At 48.2% G+C, this 12,545-nt stretch overlaps 1 protein-coding gene across 2 annotated transcripts in view; it reads right to left on the bottom strand.

Moving 5' to 3' along the window:
• TUBGCP6 (tubulin gamma complex component 6) overlaps nt 1-12,545 on the bottom strand; it is a 747,379-nt gene that overhangs the window by 534,302 nt on the left and 200,532 nt on the right. For both annotated transcript variants that reach the window (XM_086967433.1, XM_086967436.1), the window contains exon 5: nt 7,096-7,269. In XM_086967433.1, coding sequence (XP_086823559.1) covers nt 7,096-7,269 — 174 coding nt within the window. The remainder of the gene's footprint in view (nt 1-7,095; nt 7,270-12,545) is intronic.

The raw sequence follows: 12,545 nt of genomic DNA, 5'->3' as shown, positions 1-12,545 counted from the left end.
GGCGGGGGGGGGGGGGTGCCGCTACTGCTCGAACAGCCAGGTCTTCAGCTTCTTCCTGAAGGAGAGGTGGTCTTGGGTCAGGCGCAGGTCGGGAGGGAGGGAGTTCCAGGTCTTGGCGGCCAGGTAGGAGAAGGACCTTCCTCCTGTAGTCGCTCTTCGGATGCGGGGGACGGCGGCGAGGGCGTGATTGGCTGATCGGAGGTGGCGTTTGGGAGCGTAGAAGTTGACTCGGCTGTTGAGGTAGCTCGGGCCTTGGTCGTGTAGGGCTTTGTGTGCGTGGGTGAGGAGGCGGAAGGTGATTCTTTTGTTGACGGGGAGCCAGTGAAGGTCTCTCAGATGTCCGGAGATGTGGCTGGTTCGTGGGATGTCGAGGATGAGTCTGGCTGAGGCGTTCTGGATCCGCTGGAGTCTCTTCTGGAGCTTGGCGGTGGTACCGGCGTAGAGGGCGTTGCCGTAGTCCAGTCGGCTGGTGACGAGGGCCTGGGTGACGGTCTTCCTGGTCTCGGTGGGGATCCACCAGAAGATCTTCCGTAGCATGCGTAGAATGTTGAAGCACGCCGAGGAGACGTTGTTGACTTGCCTGGTCATGGAGAGGGAGGAGTCCAGGATGAAGCCCAGGTTGCGTGCATGGTCTGTTGGTTTGGGTGCGGTGCCCAGGGCGGGAGGCCACCAGGAGTCGTCCCAGGCAGAGGGTGAGGAGCCCAGGATGAGGACCTCCGTCTTGTCCGAGTTCAGTTTCAGGCGGCTGGTCGTCATCCACTCGGCTACCTCTTTCATCCCTTCGTGCAGGTTGGCTCTGGCGGCGGCGGGGTCGTTGGTCAGGGAGAGGATCAGTTGGGTGTCGTCGGCGTAGGAGATTATGCTGAGGTTGTGTTTGCGTACGATGGCCGCGAGGGGGCTCATGTAGACGTTGAAGAGGGTGGGGCTCAGAGATGATCCTTGGGGGACGCCGCAGATGACTTCGGAGGCCTCTGACTTGTACGGTGGTAGGCGGACTCTCTGTGTTCTTCCGTCGATGAAGGAGATGATCCATTCCAGCGCCTTGTCCTGGATTCCGATGTTGCTGAGGCGCCGTACTAGGGTGCGGTGGCAGACCGTGTCGAATGCCGCGGAGAGGTCTAGGAGGATGAGGGCCGCTGTTTCTCCATTGTCCATCAGGGCTCGGATGTCATCGGTGGCGGCGATGAGGGCGGTCTCGGTGCTGTGATTGACTCGGAAGCCGGACTGTGAGGGGTCGAGGGCTCCGTTCGTCTCGAGGAAGGCGGCCATCTGCTTGTTGACGGTCTTCTCGATGACTTTGGCTGGAAACGGGAGGAGCGAGATGGGGCGGTAATTCTTGAGGTCGGTGGGGTCCGCTGTTGGTTTCTTGAGTAGAGCGCTGAGTTCGGCGTGTTTCCAGCTCTCAGGGAAGATGGTGGTGTTGAAGGATGTGTTGATGATGTCTCGCAGGTGGGGTGCGATGACAGCGTCGGCCTTGTTGAAGACGTGGTGAGGGCAGGGGTCGGTCGGTGATCCGGAGTGGATGGAGTTTATCGTGCGGATGGTGTCTTCGGTGCTGATCGGGGCAAAGGCGTGGAGGGTGGTGGTGGGGGGTGGTTGTTCGGTCATGGTGTGCGTTGGTTGGTTGTTGAAGCTGTTGTGTATGTCCGCGATCTTGTTGTGGAAGTATGAAGCGAGGGAGTTGCAGAGGTCTTGCGATGGGGTGATGTCGTTGTTTCCTGCGCTGGGGTTGGAAAGCTCTTTCACGATGTTGAAGAGTTCCTTGCAGTTGTGTGCGTTGTTGTCCAACCGGTCCTTGAATGCTGTTTTCTTGGCGGCGCTGATCAGCTGGTGGTGTTTCCGGGTGGCAAGTTTGAAGGAGGTCCTGTTGTCCGGTGTCGGTTCCCTTCTCCAGACTTTCTCGAGGGCTCGGCAGTTCTTCCTGGAGCTCTTGAGTTCGTCGGTGAACCATGGGGCCTTCTTGCTGCCGGGTCTGCTAGGCGGGGTCCTCAGTGGGGCGAGTTCGTCCGCGCAGTTGCTGATCCACTTCGTGAGGTTGTCGGCGGCCTGGCTGGGGTTCGCTGAGCTGGCAGGAGGGTGCTGGCTCAGGGAGGTGGCGAGCTGGTCTGCTGTGATCTTGTTCCAGCTTCTGCGGGCGGCCTGTTGCTGCTGTTGGTGGGTCGTCGTTCTCTTGAAGGTGAAGTGGACGCAGCTGTGGTCCGTCCATTGAAGCTCTGTGGCGTGGCTGAAGTCGATGTCTGTGCTGGAAGAGAAGACTGCGTCGAGTGTGTGTCCGGCGAGGTGGGTGGGGGTGGACACCAGTTGCTTGAGTCCCAGGTTGGCGAGGTTGTCGAGCAGGGTGCTGGTCTTGCGGTCGTTGTTGTTCTCCAGATGGAAGTTGAGGTCTCCCAGGAGGATGTAGTCGGCGGAGGGGAGGGCATGCGGGCTGACGAAGTCGGCGATGTCCTCGCTGAATTGTGTGCGTGGTCCAGGGGGTCGGTAGATCAGGGTGCCTCTGAGGGTGGTGTTCGGGTTGGTGTGGATCTGGAAATGCAGGTGTTCGGCGCTGGTCAGGGTGTTGTCGGTGCTGGTCGTGAGACGGATGGTGTTCCTGTGGATGATGGCGATGTCTCCTCCCGTCTGGTTGGCGTTTCGGTCCCTCCGGACGATCTTGTAGCCCTCTGGGATAGCGATGGCGATGTCGGGAGCTGAAGAGGCGTTCATCCAGGTCTCCGTGAGGAAGGCAACGTCAGGGGCTGTGGCATCTAGAAGGTTCCAGAGTTCGATGGCGTGTCTGTGGACGGAGCGGGTGTTGAGCAGGATGCACTTGAGGTGGGTGCTGCTGGTGTTCGACTTGGCGGGTGCTGGTGCGAGGCTGGTCCGGATGCAGGTGAACTTGCAGGCGTGGCAGCTGAAAGGTCCGTGGGTACGTCGTGGAGTGGCTTGATGGCATTCTGGGAGTCGGCCGGTGTTGAGAGCGGTGAGGGTGGCGGCGGAGTACGTCAGGCGGGTCGGTCGGGGTCTTCGGGGGGCAGGGGTCCTGGCGCTGGGCGCGGTCCGGTCGCGGACGGGCGCAGACGGGCTTACCTTTGGCGCGCCTTCGGCGCACAATCGGCGCACCCGCTGCGCGTGACCGCTGCGCGTTCGCACGGTCGCCATTTAAGGCGAAGTTCGCGGGTGGGCGGAGCAGCTGGGAGGAGGGAGCGGGGAGGGTGCAGAATAGAAAGTACTGGTAATAACAACCACGCCCTAATTATGATGCTAGCACCTTCTTGAAGGCTTCTGTGGCCAACAGGGCCTGCTCTTCATGGTGTAGCAAGGAGAGATGGCCCTCCGTTAGCTGTTCTGAGGACAGTGGAAAAGGAGGTGGGGTTTCCCAGAAATGGAAGGTATAAACCCATTGTACAGTTTGGAGAACCCACTTGTCAGAGGTTATTGCTTGCCATTGGAGCTGGTTGTTCCTGATCCTGGCGCCAACGGGATGGGTGTGCTATGTAGAGTGCCCATTAAAAAAGTTTTGCGGCAGCCAGAGGGGCGGAGGACTGGACAGTACACACAGTGTGAGTTCCACGTCCTCTGTAGGGTCCGCATCCCCGGCCATAAAAAGACTGGGAACCCTACTGGCCTGAGGGGGGTAAGGTTGGAATGGAGGGTGCGCATGGAAGTCGCCATCACGAAAGGGGAGAAACAAGTAGTGCTGCTGTCAGGAACCCAAGGAGAGGCCTAGTAATCCAGCTGTGACTTGACTTTCCTTAAAGCGGTCGAGCGCCATGTCAGCCTTATTACAGAGTAGATGGGAGCCATCAAAAGGCATGTCTGTCAGGGAAGGTAGGACATCCCCGGAAAATAGAGTCAGATCTCTTCCAGGCGTGGCGGCAATTTGAGAATTAGGGAGTAGAAAGCAAACACAAAGAGATGATGGATGGAGCGCTGAAACTTTTCAGACACTCAATCCTAGTCACAGATCTGAGTTGAAGCCATCATCATTTTTTTTGCTCAATTGGCCTCTCCAGTTCAGACCAAGCCATATGCAAATCAGTCCTGACCTTGTCCCTAATGGGAAACGTCCAGCTCTAACTACCAAGACAGGTCTTCCCTGGACCTGAAACAAGCATCCTGTGACCGGTTTCGTGGTAACACCCCTCGCCAGCCAGGCTAACTTGAATCCAGTGGCATAGTGAGCAAGGGAGCCACGTCTAAGCATACCCTGCCAACTTAGGGCAAAGAAAGCAAACACAAAGAGATGATGGATGGAGCACTGAAACTTTTCAGACAGTCACCCTAAGTCACAGATCTGGGTTGAAGCCATCATCAATCTTTAGCTCACTTTACCGCCCCAGTTCAGACCCAGCCATATGCAAATCAGTCTTGACCCTGTCCCTCATGGGAACAGTTCAGCCCGAACTGCCAAGTCAGGTCTTCCCTGGGCCGGAAATAAACATCCTGGGACCGGTTTCTGGGTAACACCCTTCATCAGCCAGGCTAGCTTGAATACAGTGGCAAAGTGAGCAAGGGACCCACGTCTGGGCACACCCTGCCAACTTAAGGTGAAGAAAGCAAACACACAGTTATACACGGGACGGGTATGCCCAGACATGGGTACCATGCTTTCCATGCCACTGGAGTCAAGCTCGCCTATCTGATGAGGGGTGAAACCCCGAAACCGGTTCTAGGATGCTTGTTTCCAGTCCAGGGAGGACCTGGCCTGGCAGGACTGTTCCCATAGAGAGCAGGGTCAAGACTGATTTGCACATGGCTGGGCTCAAACTGGAATGGCTTGGGGAGCAAAAGAACGATGGATTTAGGCCTAGATCTCTGTACGGGGTGATTGTATGACATTGTTCTGCATTCTGTCCATCAATTGTTCTTTTTACAGTTGAGACTATGGCACTGCCTAGCAAGTCGGTGGGGTTGACACTAAATGGTAAATTTTGCTGCGTCCCAACCATCTAGGAACGGCTGCTTCAAGATGGCGTGAACCTCTTCTAGGAGCATGGACAGCTGCTGCACAACCGAGTCCCAACGGCTCAAGAGGCATGTAGTGTTTAACAACAACGCAAGGCTGGTGGATGAAAATATCCTCTTACCAAAGGTGTCCATTCTCATTGATTCCCTATCCGGAAGGGTGCTAGGCAAAGGGTGACAGGTACAGGAAGGGTTGACGAGTTCCGGCCAGTGTTGGCATTGAGCAGTGTTGAGGCGGCACCCTCTCTGAGTTGGAGAGGAGGATAGGTTTCTCTTCATTGAGTGGTGTCAGTGGTGCCGGAAAGGCACTAAGGGGTAGTAAACTGGCATAGATGTTGGTTCCAGAGTGGCATCAGTCGGAATCCAGGAGAGGGTCCAGAGGACCCTGCTGGTGTCGGGGGGGAGAACCTGCTGGTGGTAACCCAGCAGGAGTATGAAGGTGCCCTAGAGGGAGCCGTTGACCCAAAGATGGAGTGCGTGGCATCATAATACTCCTTGAGATGTGCGTTGGTCACTCCAGCTCGTGGGAATTCAGGGAAGCGTTGAGCAGATCCGGACAGCAGCTCCGCGGGTGCAGTGTGGGAACAGGCCCTAGAAGCACGTTGCTTGTAGAAGAAGTCGAAGAAGGCTTCTTTTTCTTGTGCTTCTTCGACTTACCTGACTTCAACTACTTATTTGAGTGGGATAAAGATCATCCGGGGGATCAGCTCTGGGAACGGGCCAGAGATCTCCCTCGGTACGGGACTAAGATCAGTACAGAGCATTCTTCTGCCACACCGCCAAGAGCTTCATTGCCCACTCGCGAATAGCCTTAAGATGCATTGACTTGCAGTCGGTGCAGGCCCTGAAGTCATAGTTTGACCCCAGGCACCACAGACAAATAAAGTGGGGATCAGAATCAGACATCTCTCTGTGACATTACTCACAAAGTTTAAATCATGTTGGCTTGTTGGGGAACATATCCCTTGTACACTGGGAGCAAAACTCAAAAAGAATTGACAAAAGGTCAAAGTGGTAAAAAACCAATAGAGGTACCTCTCTGGATCAGCACTGTTGGCACAGAAAGAATGGAACAGATGTCAGCATGCTGGGGTGGTGCGTATATGTGCACCGCGCTTGTCACTTCTGACTTGGAACCACTCTATGTCACCTACTGGAATGCTGTGCCACTAGATCTAGTCTGACGCCTGGGGAATATTCTAAGGTGAGGAAACTGTGGTTAGAAGTCTCAATCAGATGTTCCGGTTTCTACTGTCAGTGTATGGAACAGGACCCAGAATGGAACAGGATCCACAGCACCAGTGGTCCTACTATGATCACCTACGTTTCCATAAACAGTTCAAAACATGGCCTTTGGCAATAGCTTTCAACATTCTGTGTAGCAGAATATTTTCAAGTGCTCCAAGTATCTTCTACACAATGAAACATAAGTGGCATAACAGCCAAAATTATCTTTATAGAGAGCTTCTATGAAGATTTAACTGGGAATGTATCTTGAGGATGAGAGAGTAAAGAAAAAGAATGGTCCATGCAGAGACTAGGAGTTCTTCCTTAAATAAGAGGGGGCGGGACACATTTCTGGGAAAATAACAGTACAACATTTGTTAGTAACACAATGTGAGGTTTAGTCTCTACCTATCTGCATTTCCCCAAATCTCTTCTTCCACTCCCCAATGCCTCTTCGTTTTGCCAAATTAAACGTATATCAATCCCCTTGAAGCATCTGGGAAGACGTAAACTGCTTCTCTTTTGAAAAACATAGTGCAAAATTGTTTTGTTTTAGTTGTCTGCTCATGTCATTGCTCTGGATAGGAATTACAATAGTAAACTACTGAACCCGACTTCTATACTGTTTTGAAATTGAGATACGCTTTCATACAATTATTAATGGTTTGTGTTCTCTGTTGGTGTTATTTTGCAGGTTGCTTTGGTCATCAGTGCTCTGTACATTTCTTAGCAGTCTCTTTTGAGACAGAGCTGCGTTTTCCTATTTTACACAGCTTCTAGGTACAATCTTTGTGAGGATTTATGAGACTTTTTCAGTGTCCCTACCAATTGCAAAATACAAGGTGCACAAATTATTTTTTCAGAGGAAAACAAAACATAAATTCAAGTACAGCACTTGCAATTTCACCTGAAACTGAACCATACCTGAAAAACGAGTCCTTTACTATACGAGGAATCCAAAACCGGCTGCAGTGAGAAACGACTCAGTCTGGTGTAGTATGTTCCATACTCTGCAACCTGTGCTAAGAGGTTACTCATGCTCTCTGGAGATGTTCCAGATATATATACCCCTTGCTTTGCCACAAAAGCTTGGGTAGCCTACGAAAAAACATGAAGCTGTAAGTATTTATTACCATTTTGCTAACAACTGAAATAAAAATGGAAACCTTTGGCCATTAAGAAGTCCATCTTCCATGCCATTACAGTCGTACTTCAAATTCTTCCTTTGAACTTCTACAACCTAAGCCACTCTCCTTTCCCATCTCTTGCAACAAGCGATCAACAGATAAATGTGAACCACCAGACAGGTACTCCAGTTTCAATGGTTACACAGGAAGACCACTCACACCCCCTTTATGGATCACCCTCGATGAGAAATCATACCCTTCTAAATGCTAAGCTATACAAATACCCAGTACCAATACAGAACATATACCTTTAGGAAAGCAAATATGTTTTCAATATCTTTTATGTCAGTTTTTATAGAGGCATATAAAGTGCATGCATATTGAGTCAACAAGTACAACAGCCTGTGATTCTGGCATCTTGGTATCCAGTATAAGTACATTTGCATAAGTGTATTTCCTGCAGTGTCTTGCTAAGGGGAAGAATAGGGGTTACCCACTGGAAAGGGAAACCGTTGTAGGTTGGTTAATATGGGTAATGTATAGGCAGTGCCAGACACCTGTCAGAATATGCAACTTCTCATTAATTGAATCTGACCTTATCTGGGTCATTTATTTGTGGTTTCTGAAAGGATACTGAACATTTAGAGTGGGCTCTTTGCACATTTGGATGTGATAGCTTGAGTGACACTCAAAAACAAATCTCCACTTATAAGTACTTTATCACATCATTAAGAGGCACACTGGCTTCCCACCCCAAGTTAATGTAATTACAATACACAAAACATGAACATTTAACAGAATACAGTTGATCTCACCAAGTAAAACTACCTCATCACTTTGAAATCTGTAATACCATAATATTCCTTCTTGAAGTTAGGAAAACAGCTAACATTGACCAGGATTTATTTATACTCGTTTGTGTTTTTTAATTTCCTCGGTGCTATATCAGTGAAAGAGAACTTCAGGTTCATCAGCACTCATTATGACCGGTGCTCATTATGATTTTTAATAATCGAATAAAGATAATTGACTGACTGACCGGTGCCCATAGTATCAGAACCTCCTTTCAATGAAGCCAAAGGTCTTTGGGTAAAATATAGGAGGTTCTTCTACATTATAATTCCAATGTTTTTTATTTGTGTGCCGCAATGCAGCTGCATGGGATGCATAGGATGCATTTAGCCAAACATATTATGGGAAGAGTTTCCTGTTTAGGGTGTGGGCAGGCTGGGCATACATAAAGGATCACAGGGTGAAAAGAGAGGAAAAATAAATTTGCCTTATAAAAGCGAATATATACAAAAGTGTTATCTAAATAATATATTAAAACTGCATTAACACAAATTATATTAATAATGATAGGAAAAGATATTCGATTATTTTGAGAGTCTATAACGCTAAGTCAGAAATTATATTATAACAAGAAACTGACTTAACACTTATATGAACTGATTGAAACAAATCTTGGTTCGAGCAAACCATTATTTATTGTAGTGGTGGCGGCAAAACCAAAGTTCACATTAAGAGCTAGGAGACCTAGATATACTCTATAGAGTACTATGTCACTGTTTATCTTGAAATAAATAAGCATGAAGAGTTTACAGTGGGTGATATCAATAATCCCAATTTTAATGTCAAAGAAAACTCCCACCTGCTGAGCTAACTCTGAAGGGGTTTATTGACAACATACAAATCAATAGTCTGTGAATCGCAGAGCCAACCAACCAGGGGTCCATATGAAATCAAGGGTTAAGACAAGTTCAACGAGAAAAGAGGAGTCGAATCTACACAGTAAGGTACACAAGTTTCTAGTAGCAGTCACATGACCGGTGCCAATCTGAGCTCACTAGTAACAAAAACGTAAAGAGGTTTCACCTGAGCGAGCTACTTCGTTATTTTACGCCTCAAGAGCTAAAATGAAAAATGTCTCAGTGTCAGAGGGGTTACTTCCTGAGGGCAATGTTAGCCAAAGCAAGAAAATGTGGCTACAGCAGGTTACAGTTATACGAATATGGACAAATGCATTTGAGGTTTTTCACACTACCATCCTCTTGCACTGTGTGCGCAGTTCAAAACATTTCAATGCTCATCATATCTCTCTAAAAAAAATATATATATATATTGTTTTATAAAAAGAACAACAACACTTGCAGAACCATGGAGGGACAGGGAGCAGGGAAAGCCTCATACTCAGCTGAGAGCAACCAACAGTACCCTTATTACAATGAGGATCACATGCATATTGTACATTAGTCATTTGGTAGAGACAGGTATTGTTGCACATATGTGGAACACTCAATCTTGCACAATGAGGATCAGGAAAGGCAAGATAGCGGGCACGCCCACGGGGAGTGGGATCCAGCCTACTATGTAATGTGTGGAGAGGTGGGGGTGGCAGCAGAGTTGGCAGTATTAGAGTGGAGCGATGTACGGAGCTAAATGCTCTTGAGAGAACCATTTATAAGCAAGTCAATATGATATTTTATCCACCCTACTGCCTTTGTGTGGATATGAGGATCAAGTTATATGGTGGTGAGCCACCCCCTCAAGGGGGAGAGTATATTTCTTGTCTTCTATATTGATCACAAATACATCCCATCTCTCACAGACCCCACGGGCCAATCCTCTGGCCCTTAAGGAGCGCAGCATGATTGCTTCTGCTTGTGCCCACCGTAGCAGGGCTTGGAGCCATTTAGAGAGGTCCGATGTTGTGGGCGCCTTCCACTTCACTGCTATGAAACGTTTAAACAATACAAATGTCAGTTCAATAAACCTATTGAGAAATTTGTCCTGTTTAATTTTAGGGCGGAGCCCGAGGAGGCAGGATTCAGGGGTGGGAGTAAACAAGTTGCCCACTGGCCTAGCTGTCGTTGTCATCTCTTTCCATGTGTGTCATTTGGGGGGGCAGTCCCGTACCGCATGGTGAAGATCAACCTCCTGTAGCCCACAGCATGGACATTGCAGAGTTGTCAGGAGGAACATGCACTTAATTCATCGGGGGATAAGTATGGTTGATCTGAATAGTTATATTGGGTAAAATGGAATCTCGGATTACGCAAGACCTCCTTCACTTGCTGAAGGCCTCTCATCCATGACTTTTGAGGCAAGGGCCCTGGAAGGACCGCATTCCAACGATTTAGCGCTCCCTCCATACCAGTGTGGGCACTTACATTTCAGGTATCGTACAACAGAGAAATGGCTTGCTTTAAACCTACCCCATTAATAGAGCATAAAGGGTGATCGACAATGTTGCTCTACTACGCCTGTTTTCCAGGTATTGCGCACCGAATGGGTTAAGAATTGTCTGGGCCCATAGTGTAGGTCTCCACAATGTCCTCATAGGACTTAAAGTACTCAATACGCTTCTTGCGCCGCATCATTTTCATAATATCCTAAAGTACCATAATCAAATTTCCACTCATCCTAATCATTATCATAATTCTGAATAGTCAGTAGGTTGTATAGGAAAGTAAAATTGCATCTAGTAATGCTTGAGATATGAGACAATAGAGAGTTAGACAAGGACTTAAATCATTGTAGGTGACTAAAATGATGAAACACCCTTACTCCAAAAAAGCTTTCCAACATAACCCAAGGTCCCATACTTTAAAACGTATCTCTTCATATATGTTAAGTGAAACCTCGACACATGCACCTATTTCCAAATATATCAGCTGCAATCCATAAACAGATGGATAAAATATGTATAACATTCAACCCTGACTATAGCGCAAAAGACGACCCTTAGCAGCCACATCAACATCAAATCTCTTCTGTTTAGCAAAATCACAGCTGGCTGGTCCACTAACAGTGTGGTAATTAACTCTACAGCATTTGCAGATGCATATGCTTCCTCCTCCAACACTAGTAGGGCGGCATATCACATATGTAGATAGTTCCATTCCATAACTTGGGATAAAGATCTCAAAGAATTGTGCCATCTCTGAAATGTCTCTGGTCTGTACCATACACAAGGCAGGAAGTAAAGCAGGAAAATGTTGGATAGTAAGTTTCAGACTGATCAACAGCACCACTGCAGGTGAATAGCACATCTGAAGGAACTATTGTTAATGGTATTTTAACCTAGGAAAAGACTGAAAAGGAATTGTGGTAGATTTGAGGGTGGACAATTTATATTATTCACTGTTCCCATGAAGATGATCAGATGTTTCAGATTTCACAAACAGATTCTTGGGCAGTGGATGCAAGATATACAGCTGGTGGGAAATCTTATTGTCAGGCAAGGGCACAGCCGGTTCTGCAAGAGTAACACAGGTGGTGCAGTTGTCACACTCAGGAAAAAAGTGTTGTTTGAAAGGAACTGGATAACTGACATTCCCCCACTGGAGTCTGTGCACACATAGAAGTGTAACCTGTAGGAAGAAAGTTTTAGATTCTAATCCAACTGATTTAGAACTCGCAGGAAAGTGTTGTCCACGTAGATCAAGAATTTGCTATGGAACCAGCATTGAGCGCTGTATGGTTGACTTCTTTTAGCACACATTCAACTAACCTGCACCCTTAGACACAGTCACATGTTGATCCAACCAAACAAACTTACATTAAAAGGTACCGGCGAGACCTACTGATGGATCAGGTGGTTGAGATACTTGCCACTATCAGGTTGCAGAACACAGCCAAGGGAAGGAGGAGGAGATGCATTCTAATGCTATCCTCAAAGTGCATTGGCAGAGCTGTAGGCCTTCGGTTACCAGGTTACATTTCTTTTGATTCCATAATCTGCTTGCATTGTGATGGATGAATCAAGGTGGCCAGGCGGCAACACTTAACAATAGTGTTGGTGATGAGCAGCTCATGATGCAGGCCTCACCACCTGGGATGGCTGTGTATCCAATGCCTGACAGTAGATCATGGTAGACTACAGTCAAGCTGGTAGATTGTACAGCCTTGACCGGAGAATGGAAGCTTGGAGACACGGGACGGGTAGCAGGAAGAATCATATGTCTGAAAATTAGGGTTTCATACCGACTAAACTTAGTCCTCTGACTCGGGGTGGCTCCAACAGACATGAGTGCAAGGGGTAAGGGGACAGGCCATCCAAGTTCAGCATCCTCCTAATTTCACACTTTTTTTAAGCTACATTGTATTGCTTTATCTCTCCAGAACTTTCAGGGTGATGTGAACATTGGAAATGTTGTTGGATACCTAAAGTTTAGCATATTTCCTCAACACTGGATAACACAAAGTGAGATCTTTAGTCATCTCTGATCTGGAGTGCTCTCCAGT

The sequence above is a fragment of the Lissotriton vulgaris genome, chromosome 1_1, assembly GCF_964263255.1.
Source record: "Lissotriton vulgaris chromosome 1_1, aLisVul1.2, whole genome shotgun sequence".
In the NCBI taxonomy this organism is placed as follows: domain Eukaryota; kingdom Metazoa; phylum Chordata; class Amphibia; order Caudata; family Salamandridae; genus Lissotriton; species Lissotriton vulgaris.
Note: the sequence above shows the minus strand (reverse complement) of the source record. Positions and strands in the feature narration are given on the sequence as shown.